The sequence below is a fragment of the Empidonax traillii genome, unplaced genomic scaffold, assembly GCF_003031625.1.
Source record: "Empidonax traillii isolate 1590-97213 ecotype Southwest subspecies unplaced genomic scaffold, ASM303162v1 scaffold247:size2371522, whole genome shotgun sequence".
NCBI lineage: Eukaryota > Metazoa > Chordata > Aves > Passeriformes > Tyrannidae > Empidonax > Empidonax traillii.
This window is the reverse complement of record NW_020955440.1, coordinates 2,294,590-2,308,379: the sequence shown is the minus strand read 5'-3', so window position 1 is coordinate 2,308,379 and position 13,790 is coordinate 2,294,590. Positions and strand designations below refer to the sequence as shown.

At 40.2% G+C, this 13,790-nt stretch overlaps 1 protein-coding gene across 4 annotated transcripts in view; it reads right to left on the bottom strand.

Moving 5' to 3' along the window:
* Positions 1-3,307: 3,307 nt before the first annotated feature.
* Positions 3,308-13,790, bottom strand: part of MTRF1 (mitochondrial translation release factor 1) — a 19,674-nt gene continuing 9,191 nt past the window's right edge. For all 4 annotated transcript variants that reach the window (XM_027888852.1, XM_027888854.1, XM_027888855.1 and 1 more), the window contains 8 exons: positions 10,820-10,911; positions 9,961-10,042; positions 9,620-9,727; positions 9,356-9,528; positions 8,054-8,171; positions 6,756-6,892; positions 5,215-5,313; positions 3,308-3,536 (listed from right to left, as the gene is read on the bottom strand). In XM_027888852.1, coding sequence (XP_027744653.1) covers positions 3,414-3,536; positions 5,215-5,313; positions 6,756-6,892; positions 8,054-8,171; positions 9,356-9,528; positions 9,620-9,727; positions 9,961-10,042; positions 10,820-10,911 — 932 coding nt within the window. In that variant the 3' untranslated portion in view covers positions 3,308-3,413. The remainder of the gene's footprint in view (positions 3,537-5,214; positions 5,314-6,755; positions 6,893-8,053; positions 8,172-9,355; positions 9,529-9,619; positions 9,728-9,960; positions 10,043-10,819; positions 10,912-13,790) is intronic.

The window sequence follows — 13,790 nt, the reverse complement described above, 5'->3', positions numbered from 1 at the left end:
TCTACGTTACCACTGCTCATCTGTTCAGGGGGTTTAGGACAACCTGGAATATTTATGGGTGCATATTCTGTTAAAAGTGGGGCCTGAGGTAAATATGAACTTAAATATATAAACTATATAAAATTTATATTAAAAATATGAAAATGCTTCTTAAAAGAAATACTTTTATTTTATGGTCACCAACATGGTGTCTGGGTGCCTTCCTCTAGCACATTAAGTGGTTACAGAAAATTTGGGGTTTTTTGTGCATCAACTACGAGTAACAAAAGGCCTGGGTTAAAATTGTTAAATTTAAAAATTATTTTTCATAGAGTTCAGGTAAGGTTTGTTGCAGTTACTAACACTCAGAATAAAGCTGAATATATAAACTTTGTGATGACAGATTGTGATTCAGTAGTTACAAATTTGCTGGTCTCAAGAACAGTGAGCAGTGCCCTGAGAGTTCGATACACACTGGATGGCTAAATGGAAGTAATGGAGGTGATGAGGCACCCGGGCTGTTCTCCTGTTGCAGAGAGTAAGCGTCCAACTTTCCACTGCCATAGAAAGCGCTACTTCCGAGCGCACGCACAGCTTTTGTCTGGCTTCCTTCTTGGCTGCGTGAGATGCTGCCGCGCGAGACCTCAGCAGGGAAAGGAAAGAGATCGAGGTAACTGCTTTTCATATCAATGGACAGGATCCGCAGAGCGATGAACGTGGTGCCTCGCACCAGCTGTAACATGACCTCTGTGGGTAAGGGCCCAGTTCCACACTGATGGTGGGGAGGGGAAGCCAGGCGATATTTTGGATAGGTGATAGTTTATGTTTCTTATAACGCTATTTGACAAGGAAATGCAGAGCTACAGCAGGCTGTTTCTAGCAGGGGAACCTGCTCTTGCTCTGCTGCATTCTCCCCAGGGGCTGTTCATTGCCCCCCCCCCCCCCCCCCCCAAAGAAGTTGTTACCCCTTTTCCTCCCTGTGCTTTGTTACTGTAATTTTTCCTGCTGATGATTTCACTGCTGGAAGTCATGATTACTTGTAGGAACCAAAAAGCCCAAGTTCAGAGTACTCCATCCTGAAAACACCTCAGAAATGGAACTGTTACACCCCACATCCTTCCTTGAGGACAAGTGCCAGCCCACGGTCACACCCCATCACAATCTCTCAGCTCTTACATCCCACAGAAAGACCAGGGGGGAAGAACTTACAATTTAAGATACAGCTTCAAATCTTTTTAAGTTAAGAGAAAACAGTTTCAAATAATGCTTTCTCAGTGAGGAGAAGCAAATATTCCTGCATTGCAGGCAGTGACCTCCTGTAGGAAGGGGTCTGCTCTATCCCAAATTCTGCCGTAGCCATATTTTGCTAACACACACACACATATATGCCATTGCAGAAAAAGCTTAATAAGACAAAGATCCTTCAGAATCTCCCAGGCCAGGCTGGCAGAAGGGGCTTAGCTGCTGAATTTCAGTGCCTACATTTGGGACATCCAAAACTTGGTAGAAGAGGGGAGCTGCTGTCTGCCTTCCCCTTTCTCATCACTCTGCACCAAACCAACAACAAAAAAGGGGTACAGAAAATTAATTAATCACAAATATCCCTAAGGTCCTGCAGAAATATGACCATCTTTCTTCCAGTAAAATAAATGAGGACCATTTTTTAAGTGTTTCAGTGGTTTTTCACAGTAAAGTACTTCATTAATTAATCCTGGAAGTGAAATCTGATTATTTGAAACGTGTACATTTTAAGAAGTTTCTAAGATTATTCAATAGATATCATTATTAAAATAGATTGGTTTGCATAACAAAAGTAAGCATGGTAACTGGATAAGCATATTATCTGGATACTCTCCTACTACAGCTGATGATTTTTTTTATGTCAGCACTGCAGAAGTACAAGCTCAGTTGCAGATCTTCACAGAGGGGTTTTTTTCTGAATTATGAACTGCTTACTGCAAAAAGTCAAAGTTCAAATGAATCCTGGATTGCATGGTAAATAAATTTCCTGATTGATTTACAGAGCTATCAATTAAAAAAAAAATCAACCAAATTCCAGAAGCTTTTGTAATTAAAGTGTTGGAAGCAAGTCAGAAATTGTCAGACAAAGCTTGCTGATAGGAACACACAAAAGAATTGAAGAATAATTCCAGAACTGAGGAAATGAGTATAGTTTTCCTGCTTTCTTCCTGGTACAAATTCTGCCTTTCTTTATATAGCTGAATAATGTTAAAACTATTGTTACATACACAGTAGTAAAAGCTACACCATTTAGAAGAACTCAGTATTGAAACAATCATTTTTCTTAAAATAACTGACATTTTCTCGCACTGTATCATTCATGATTACAAAATACACGTGCAGATATAAATCAGCCACAAGGCATAATTTAAATCGTAACAACAAACTGAGTCTTCGTGCGCAGAAGGTTGTGCGGAGCAGCTTTACAGCAGAACCTGGGATGAGCAGGATAAAAAGAAAACACCGTGATCTTGCAAGTCAACCGAGTTCAGCAGAGCACCTATCTTTGAGGCACGTTGAACACGGAGTGTTCCTGAGTCACTGGGTATGACGCCTGCCTGCCTACGCCCGGTGCCTGTCAGCACACAGCACCGTGCGTGCGCAGGGAAAAACGTAAACCCAAGCCCCAGTAAAGCCAGGTGTACTCACAGACAGCTGGATCACCCTCAGGGACAGGCAGACATTCCCAAAGACATCAAGGCAGAAGCTGAATTCCAGAGCTACCTGGTTTGCTAAAATGCATCTACACTATGAACTTGTTTGCTCTGCCAAGAAGCAGGGAGCTGTCTGTTATCAACTTAATTTAAAACCAGAATGCGTACTTTTATGTGCCACTGCAGCATGAGGTCCAGTCCCACCCTAAGCTGACCCAAGAATGGCTGGAAGAAAGCTGACAGGCTTCTCTCTTAACATTGACCAAGATCACTCCCTTTGCTTTTGTATATTTACTCTAAAGTATCATAATACAAAGTTATTTTTAAGGGATTTCATTTAGGAAGCTCACACAATAAATGGATAAAAAAGAAGTAGTATTCAGGAGGCCAGATTCTAGACTATGTTGGGGGAGCTCAGTTTCTTTCTCCCGCAAAGGAACATCCCCCACCCCTAAAAGTGCACTCCCTGCTCCACCACCACGATTCTCCATCTTTCCAGCTGTAACATGGTTAAGAGGACCAGCTTAACAAAGCCCAGCTGCCAAGACACAAGGAGTGAGCGCACAGTACTTCACGCTCGTTCTTTTCTGCCAGGTCTGCTGTAATAAATTCAACCCATTCGCACCAAAACATAAAAAGAATGGTATCACACATTGAGAAACAGAAGAATAGATTTTAATCAACACCTCACCCAACAAACACATCTGTTTTATTTTGCTACCAAACACAACATTTTTGGTTTAACTCTACACGTGGGTGTCAGCAGCCTCCTCCTTCAGAAGCCTGCAGATTTTCTAGATATTCGGTGACAGCCTCTATCTCTGCAAACTCCAGTAGTCTGTTGATTAGCTTATCCAGGGCTTCTTTCCCATATAGAACTTCCTATGAAAAAGAAAGAGCAGATAAAAGCACTACTGCCCGTACTTCAGTACTATTCTGAAACGTTGACTACTCCAGCGAGGAGCCCCTGAAATGCTCTTTGCCTGCAGCCCCTCCACTTGCTCACCCTTGCAGCTTCCCCGTTTGAAAGCAACATGTGGTGGACAGCAGCAGGACTTGGCTGGTTGCTTGTGAAAGGCACATTGGTTCTGGAAGCAACAGAAGTTGCTACTGGCACCTTCCCACCATATTTTCATGTAAGCCATGCGCTTACACGAAAATCCCCTATAAGAACAATCAAGGATTGAAAAACCTAATTCTAATGCTGTTGTCTGCGCCAAAAACTAGGCTCTTCTGCAAGCAATGCTCAACTAATTTATGTTGGTCAGTTTATGTTTCCAGTTTCACTCAAAAAGTAACAAGTTCCCAGCACGAAGTAACTAACAAAAGTCACCTTTATGCAATCATGGAACTATTTCCTCCACCATGGTATTCTGCACTCCATTAAATATGAACCATTCCATATTCAGCATGCCTTGTAGTCTCTGGATTTACCCAGGACACATGTGGGTACAGTCTGAAAAGTGTTGCTCCTTATGCAATAGCACTTACAGCAAACTGGATACCTAAGCCAAAATCTCAAGGGATCACCCTAAACTTTGTTCTGACATTCAAAACATTTAAATAAATTTAAAACTCAAAAATCTATTATCAGGAGTCTTTTTCACTGTTAAAAAACTGCAATAAATTGAATCATGGAACCATAGAATAGCCTGGGTTAGAAAGGACCATAAAGATCCTCTAGCTGCAATTCCCCTGCTGTGGGCAGGGACAACTTTCACTAGACCAGGTTGCTCAAAACCCCATCCAACCTGGCCTTGAACACCTACAGGAATGGGGCATCCACAGCTTCTCTGGGCAACCTGCTCCAGTGCCTCACCACCCTCACAGTAAAGGACTTTTTCCTAATACCTAATCTAAACATATCCTTTTTCAGTTTGAACCCATTCTTCCTCATTCTGTCACTACCTGTCCTTGTAAAAAGTCTCCACCTTTCTTGTAGGCTTCCTTTGGATACTGGAATGATGCAATTAGGTCACCCCAGAGCCTTTTCTTTTTCAGGCTGAACAATCAATAAGATTCAAGCTATATGTAGATAATAACTCAGAAAAAAGATCTCAGATAATCTTAAAATGAAAACAATTCAGTTTCAGTTTCTTTTAAGTGTGGCCTCTGAGGCAAACATAAAAGTATTTTTGTTTTTCATCTCAGCTTCAGGAGGAGGAAAGAATGGCTTAACATAAATAAAAAGTCCTTCATGTCAGGTTTTTCTTTTGGATGTACTATGCTTCCAGAATTACAAATGTCACTTGCCCAGTTTGGCCGAGAGACTCATGGAGCTCATTGAGGACCACATGCTTGATCATTTTCCACTCATACAGTAGGAGAAAAATACACAGAGAAGTAGGCCAGTGAGCTATAGCCTGTGTCAGTAATCTCTAACACCTACAAGAAGGCAGGAAACAAAGTTTAGCTTTCTAAATCTACAATGTTCTGTCAGAGCACAACTGGCTACTTTGTTCATGTATATATATATTAAATTGTTTTCACTAAGTTAATTTTTCCTTCTTATGGTACACATAAGTATCTGACCTTAAACACTCTTATAAGCAACCATTACCTTGATATTTCGTGCCTCATATGAGATCCTGTGGTCGGTGACTCTGTCCTGGGTGAAGTTATAAGTACGAATTCTCTCTGACTGGGCTCTTGTTCCCAACTGTAGCAAAGCAGCAAAAAACAAATTCTGTTATGTTATGTCTTAAAAAAATCAAGTACTTCTCTAAAACAGTATATTTAGAATAAACTTCAACGGATGAGCCTGTTTCAACTACAAGCCTAGCAGTCACTGGCTTAGCATATGGGGTTTTTTAAAATATTATGGCATTATTAAACTGTATTGTTTGTGATTCTGTATCACAGGCCAAGTTTTTATATCCTCCAGCACATTTCTCTTCCTGCTCTGTAGCTGGAAGAACTACTTAACTCTCAAAAGTCATGTAAGGCAAGAGATACGTCTATATGAGTCCTTAGTTCCAAAGAGTAAGTATTTTTCCTTTTTTGGGGGTTATAGCTCCCACAAAAAAAGTATGAAAGTAGTCTTCTCCATTAATAACAGAAGCAGCACAGCCAACACGTGGCTATCAGAAATTAGCACCAAAAGAGTAAACCGGGAGTGAGAAGTAACCCTCTAGTGGTAAAGTGCGACAGTGCAAGCAGCACTCATCTGCACTCAACATGTGTAATTCAAAACAAGGGACTTCTGGGATTAAACGCTGAAATATTAGGAAGGGTAAGTCACTTCTGCCTCATTTTTCACAGTATTTATATAAAGGTTCATCCAAGTCCTCTATGCAACTTTGAAGACTCTCGGGTTGAAATTAATAACAAAAGATAAGTGGCTCGCTGCTTGCAACGATGGGGGAATACTCTGCAGGAACAATACATGTAAACGCAACCTGAAATTAGTGATTAAATAGCTAAGCTGGAAAATACGGAGTACTGAGTAATTTCCTAATTTTGAAGCTTTTAATTCCCATTGACCACTGTTGAATTTTGTACCATAGATGGGAAAATACTCAAAGAACGATAGGACATTTTGAGAGAAAAGCACACTTTGCAGCCTAACTCGAGGTAACTCTTAGGGAAGCTGTTTGTTCCTTAAAGGGTTACCTAAACCATATCAAATAAACTGCTACCTAAGTGCATAGTGGTAGGATTGTTTATCTACTTGTTTCTTTCAAAAGCTCTGGATGGCTATATCAAATACTCTGGTTTATAAACTTCCGAGAACTTCTGATCCTAGTTTTCCATGGAAAATAACTTTTTACTAAAGCTTTATTTGTGTAACTCTGGCCTTAACAGGGACATTCAATACACGATGTTGAGTTTTGCCTCTTGGATAATTCCAGCTAGTCTTTTGACTCTTTTTTGTTTCCAGCCACACGTCTCTTTTCATTGCCTAAGAAGTCTACAATAGCGTGGAACTGGGATAAGTAGAAACAGACTTACCATGTAAAAAAAAAAATACACGATTTTCCCTTGTAAGCACACCTGGTTAGACACACTCACTTCCTTGCTCTGTCACAATCACTCTAAAAGATCAGAAACAAATCTACAGCACAGCACCCTCTCTGAATCTCAGCTATCGCACGTCCTCACCTGCAGTTTTCTGGCACTCTGCTCTTGACTTAGTTGTTTTTCAATGATCTGCTGGTACAGCTTAGCTCTCAGTGTCCGCAGAGCTATTTCCTTGTTCAGCTGCTGTGACCGCTCCTGCTGGCACTCCACTGCCAGTCCTTTACAGAGGGATTCAAGAGCTCAGACCAAAAGCCCATTATAACAAAGAACAAACAAGCTAAATTAATTCTAGCACATTAGGCAAATGAAACCTACTGGAGTGCTGGTTTGTAGGGCCTTTCAGCTGCGGGATAAAAAGTCATTTTAACACATTGGTCAGAACCATTAGTGCATTTTTAAACTTGTCACAGCTGCACCGGAGGGTTTTGTTCAGTGCTACAGAAAAGTCAGGGATATTTTAAAATTTCATGAAGCAAACAAGTTTCTGACATTGCCTTCAGAAAATGGGTTCACTCCAATTAGCTGTCATATGTTAAAAATGCAATTTGAACAGTCTACAGAAGCATGTTTAAAACAGTATAACACAAGTTTTTAAAGTCTTAGTTCAGATAAGCTCTAGGAGACTGGAAAATTCATTATTATAGCACAAAAAGGGTCCTAATCAACACAGGTGACTCTAGAACTACGAATAATGGAATAGAGCAAAATAATGGTCTTTAAAACAAACGTAGTACTTATTTTTACTTCTCATTTGATTTCTGAAAGAAAAAAGTATATAGGAAACAGCTGTTTTCAGGTCACTACTGGAATTTCCTGTGCCTGAAGAGATTCTGCATCTGGACAGACAGAAGCTCACTGAATTTCAAAAAAACCAAATCCTGAGAAAGACAGAGTGGTCCAGTGTACACACTACCTTCCCATCAACATACATTTTCCTTCCTATTCAACATATGATAGCATTATCTAGTACTGAATGAAAAAAGTCTTCTTTTTTGTCAGTCATGTAACTACACAGGTTCCAGCCAAGCAAAGCATGCCTGGGGTTGCCAGTGGCCATTATTCCTGAAGGTACAGAGCACACAGCACAAATCATTTACATCTTCCTTCCCATCCCTGTCACCCTCTATTTGTTCTTTCATCTTTCAAAGACATTCAATAAACACTCCCTCTGAAGACAAAACTGGCATAATCGTTGTGCCACTGGTACACAGCCCTTTTCTCACATGTTGCCTTGCTACAAGAGGGGCAGAAACCAGAAAGGGTTACTTTCTTTCTTTGGTAGAGGGCCCAACCTGCAAGAGACAACTTGCAGGGTTCAGGATACAAGGTCAGGATACAGATTTCGTGTGATTAGAAGTATGAAATACAGCCAGACTTACCTGTGGGAAGGTGTACAATTCTCACAGCACTATCGGTTTTGTTAACGTGTTGCCCTCCTGCTCCTTTGGCCCTGAATGTATCTATACGCAAATCTTTGGGATCCACTTTAATATCAACCTAGAATCAAAGAAAATTACTACTTCCTCCTCACTCTAAAAATATTTGAATGTCAATGATAATCAGCATTAAAAAAAAAGAAATAAAAATTCTCAAAAACTTGCTCCTCTGCACCTGTCCAGAGTAACACCTATAATCATTGTAACTTAAAAAAATGCAGTGTCAAAAATCTCTGAAAAGCAAGCGATGCTTTAAATATTTCACTTATTTTTTCAAACTCTTACTCCAGGTCCTTCACAAGACAAGGTGGGGGCGGGGGGTGAAAGAAAATAAAATCAATGTTTTGTAAAACCACTCACTTTGGCAGGGAGACTAAGAAATGAGCACATATTTAAAAACTACTACTAAACAGCAGTGCAAAGATCTGGTTCATGAGTTAAGCCTGAATGATTCCTGCAACAGTACGTAGAATCATGTAACTGAGGAAAAAATAGGTATATCCAGATTCATCCAAGTAAGGATCGCCACATTGGAAATACGAGTCCATGATGACCTGGACCATAGTTTGAGCTCAGTGGATGGGAAAGGAACGTTCAGATCTGATCAGTGTTGCAAGGAAAGTATTACAAAGAAGCAGGAGAAGGTGCAGGAAAAGCCTATAGGATCTGGGTTTGTTAATTTTGTGTGTAAATTGCTGGTTTAAGTAAAAACTATTGGTATCAGTGAGATCTCAGAAAGACTAGCCAACACACTCATTCAAATTCAAAGGAGACTGTCCTCGATTTAACAGAGAAGGACATCAATAATTTAAATGAAACAAAAAAAAATACCAAAAGGACCTGCAGAATCACATTAATATGCAACACTGAGTATTTTCTTGGATATATTCCCTGTATTAATACAAGATGTAATTTAAAATTGGCTTACTCATAGCAGTGAGCTTTGCCAGTGTTGGGGCTGGAACACTTAATGGAATTATCATTCATTTACATGCCATTTTGGGCAACAGCAAATCTCTGCAAAGTTGGTTCTGATGATCCATTTACACATGTAAGGTACAGAGCCAAGGATATCACCTTCCAGAGTCAGAGCACTTGTGGTTCATTTGCTGGGACTTGCACAAAGCACTTGGGTTTTGATAAAATCCCCAAAACAGTAACATGCTTTTAAATAACACCTAGTCCAATGCCAAAATAGGTGATCGAGGATACACCATCACCTTACCACCCCGATTAAGAGTTTACCTCCTCTGGCTGAGGGAGGACAATAACTGACATTGTCCCAGTGTGGATACGCTGCATTCTTGACGACATGCCCGTCTCGGGGATTCGCTGGACTCGATGAGTCCCTCCTTCATATTTCAGATGCCTGTAGACATCCTCTCCTGAAATATGAGCAGCAGCATGATGCAACCCTCCTAGAGAGACAAACAGTGTGTGACAAATATAGCACAGAAACGCTGCCTTTAGTTTTATTGTCTTGGTGAAATGTCTGAAGAACTACTGTACCTATCTCAGCTGGCGTATAGTTCACAATGTCAAAGGTCCAACGTTTGTAGTCTGCATAGTTCTGGTACATCTCAAACATTTCTTTAGTGAACTGTTGGCAGATGTCTCCTAAAAATATAAAAGCACTGCAACATAAATAGCAGTTTACAAAATGGCAGTCGTTAGTTTTTAGATTTAGCTGCAACTCTAACCCCTGTCATTACACAGGTTAATGCTCATCTTTAGAAAGCATTACTTAATGCCAAAAAAAGTATGAAAAAGCATTAACAATAACTCATAAGAGGTTCAATAAAGTTGGATGGAGGTTTGAAGCATATCTTCACTGTAGGGACTTTGCTGACCTCCAGTTGTTCTGCCAGCTGTCACTTCCAATATGACAGGACTTCTATCATATTTATCCTTTGGCACTAGAAGCTGGAAAAGCTGAAAAGAAAAAAGAATGCTATTATCTCCTTCATGACTCTCTATTTCCTCTTAATCAAATTTACAGCCATCCTTTGCAACTGCCACAGCTTCAGCTCACACAACCACTAATTATCTTTGGCAAGCTAGTTAAGCAGGACTAAAAAACTGTCCAATGGCCATTGCAACTCAGTGCAGTTAGTGTGGAAATGGGATATGCTGGTGCATCCACATGAAAATTCAGTCCTGTAAAGTCAGGTGTCAGGTCACCCCCTGCCAGCCCCACCCAGCCAATCTTTGCATTAATCTTATTTTTCAGAAAGTGCCATTTCATATTACTTTAGTCTGAACATAGAAATGAGCCCAAACACAGAAGTTCCCACTGAATTGTTTAGCTTCTCTGCTTACAATTAATTTTCCCACTCATGTGGTGCTTTCAGCTGAAGGGAAAATGAAAGGTTCCAATCAGAAATGTTTCAAGAATGCACATTCTGCTGCCACAAACAGTTACTAGGGTGTCACATTATGTCTCAGTAGCACACACCAGTTTTTTAATCCCCTTCAGCATTTGCAGACAGACAAGCAAGCAAGAAAAATTACTAAAATAATCAGCTTCTAAGACACAATTGTCACTAAGAAGCTTACTAATAATTAATGCTGCCACTTCTTTTCATGGAGAATACAGAAGCTGGACTTCTGTTTCATCTAACACAAGTGTCAGTCTATTGGTAAGATCACAAAGGAAAGTTTTTCTGACATCTTTATTTACAAAGCTGTAAAATTTTACCTCAGGCTCACCTTTCTGCACAACAGGTTCATTTTTTCATCCAGAGTTTCCTTCTCTTCTAAGGCAAGCTCTAGAAGTTGTTTCTCATCTCTCCTGTCTAGCTCTAAATTCCAAGAACATGAATAAATGTTAGCCAATCTCACCTAGCTTAGAGCAAATTATAACGCAGCCATCCGAAGACATAGACTGCAGCACATTAAAGCTTGCAGCATTTTGCCAGCATGAAATAGCAAATAAGAGCTGCCCAAGCTGCTAACTAAATGATCATATTTTCCAGGTGTTCTGGAAGGAGTAGCAGATATCTTACCTGTGATTAGACTGCCCCTTCCCACATTTTAGAGCTTACTAACAAACTAGGAAACATTCTCAGGTAAAGCTTAAAGAAGCTCCAAACCTTTTCTGCTACGGAGGCTCCAATTTACAATAACTAAAAATGCTGATCAATTAGCATTAGATTATACACTAAGTAGAAACTTGGAAGACGGAGTCAAGTGGAAAACCCGACGCTGCTAAAATACGGAGCATCCTCTCCTTTTTATCTTTATTCTCACTGTTCTACCTGCTGAGGAGTGGGTGGCTCTGTCACTCATCAGAAATTAAAACAATTCAACTCACCAGAAGAAATAAAACAAGTCTGGTTAAAACATGTTTTACCACGCCAAGTTGAACAGGATTTAAATTACAACTGGACAATTACTAGCACAAATGAGGGAATGGGCAAAGACAGCTTTGAACAGCCAGTAGTGGAAGCAAGGGAAGAAAGCAACAAAGAGGAGGAGAAAGCCTTTTGCCTTGTGACCAGCATGGAAACCACAGGTCTGCCTCAGATGCAGCATAAATCTGGACACTCAATCCCTGAATGCATCTCCTCACCTTGCAGGACCTGAGCTCTGGACTCTGCAGCAGGAATTGGGTATACCAAGGGCAGGCACAAGGACCGTGGGCTCCACATCACTGGGCATCTGGAGCCTGGTTCCCCTTCGCAGCAGCCAACACACACACACATACACACACACACAGATTTACTGGCGGTCTCAGCAGCAACCCTTGAGAACTAAATGAGCTGGGATGTTAAATCAGCTTTGTATCCTGGGAAAAGACAGCAGCAGCTCCTCTATATTACAGTTTTTAAGGTATGCTCTGGGGTTTTTCACCATAAATAAAACATGTCAGATCAAGACTTGAACCAGGCATCTCCTGTACATAAGGCAAGAATCACAGAATGTGCAAGGTTGGAAAGGACCTCCCATGGGGTCATCTAGTCTAGCCTCCCTGCTCAATCAGGGTCATCCTAAAGCACGTGGCACAGGATCGTGTCCAGATGGTTCTTGAGGGAGGGAGATTCCAGATGGTTCTTCAGTGAGGGAGATTCCACAACCTCTCTAGGCAATCTGTTCCAGTGCATGATCACCTGCACAGTAAAGAAGTTCTTCCTCACATTCAGGTGGAACCTCCTGTGCATCAATTTCTGCCCATTGCTTCTTGTCCTATGGAGTGGCACCACCAGGAAGAGCCTGGCTTCATTCCCTTGACACCCTCCCTTCGAATACTTGTATATATTGATGAGGTCCCCCCTCAGAACTGTAAAAACTTCCCTGCCACTATGTTACAACTCCAAGCCAAAACTGTTACTGAATCAAAGGCTTCTAGCTGGTCCAAAAAGTATGATTATTGACCAGTCACATACAGAGTATCAAATTAACTACCATCAGCAGAGGTGAGAGAATGGTCAGGTGGTGACCAGTAAGCTTAAGGTTTGAAGGACTGGTACCCCATTCCTACCTCCCTGCAAAACAGAATTCACTTAATCTACCCCATGACTCACATCACCAGTGGCAAATTGGGAAATATTTTTCTGCTTCACTGAGTGTTGCAAATATAAAATCCTACATCGACAGTGAGAAATTAAGGTACTAGGGAGAAGAGGGTCAGTTAGGGAGCTAAATGGAAAACAAAGAGCAGTCAAATTAAAGGAACATCTGTGTTTTAACTTTGCCACATGATAAACAGTACAGATAAAATAATTTGGCTCCATTTAATTAATTTATTGGCTGCAATTATTCTTGACCCTTCTTTAAGTAGAATACACTCAATACATCCACATCACACTTTATGGAATTGGAAAAATTCTCCATTATATTTACTTGATCCAAAAATAGCCTTTTTAAGTTGCAGTATGAATTTTCCAGTTTTCTTAATACTTTCTAATTCTTTCAAGAATATTTCCTTTTCAGAATAAATTTCTGTCCCTTGTCTCCTTCACTCTTTCTCCTTTTTCCACCAGTGAAGAGAATTAGAGGTCTGAGGATTAAAACATTTTAAATAACTATTTTTTCCAAAAGTACAAACAGTTACTTATTTCTAAAACTAAAGGATACAACTGTTTTCTACCTTTCTAAATAAGTTACAATTTCACCAGCTTTATTTTATTATGGCTTTTATTGTTTTGTCAACACCCCTCAGCTCTCTCTCTCTCTGAAAAGCACCATGAACTTTTGTTTTCCATTTACACCGCTGGGTACCAACTTCTCCTGTCCTTTGTTTTTCCCTTCCTTCACTGCTTTAACGGAAGACTCATTCTCTCCAGGTCAGTGTTTCCCTCTCTTGGCTTAATACTCACTGGTGTGGCAGAATTGATGCCATTTTTCTTTTCCTACTGTGTGCACCTCCTCACACTTCTAGCAATGATGGGTTTTTTCTCCCAAATGTTGCATCATTACTTATTTTATAAATTCTTTTATTTCCCATGTACTTTCTTATTCCCAAATGGTACAAAAACCAGCAACAATTTTTAATTCCTTTTTACTCCAACTTCTATTGTAGCAGAGTATTGAAATGCAACAGCTTCTTAGACAACCATCAGATTTATTCCTTAAAGGACTCCCCAAATATTTTCAAAGAAATAGTAGCTTTTGCCACTTAAATTGGAAGCTGACAGTTCAGAGCCTAATGAAAGTTCATGTAATTTGCTCAATAAATATC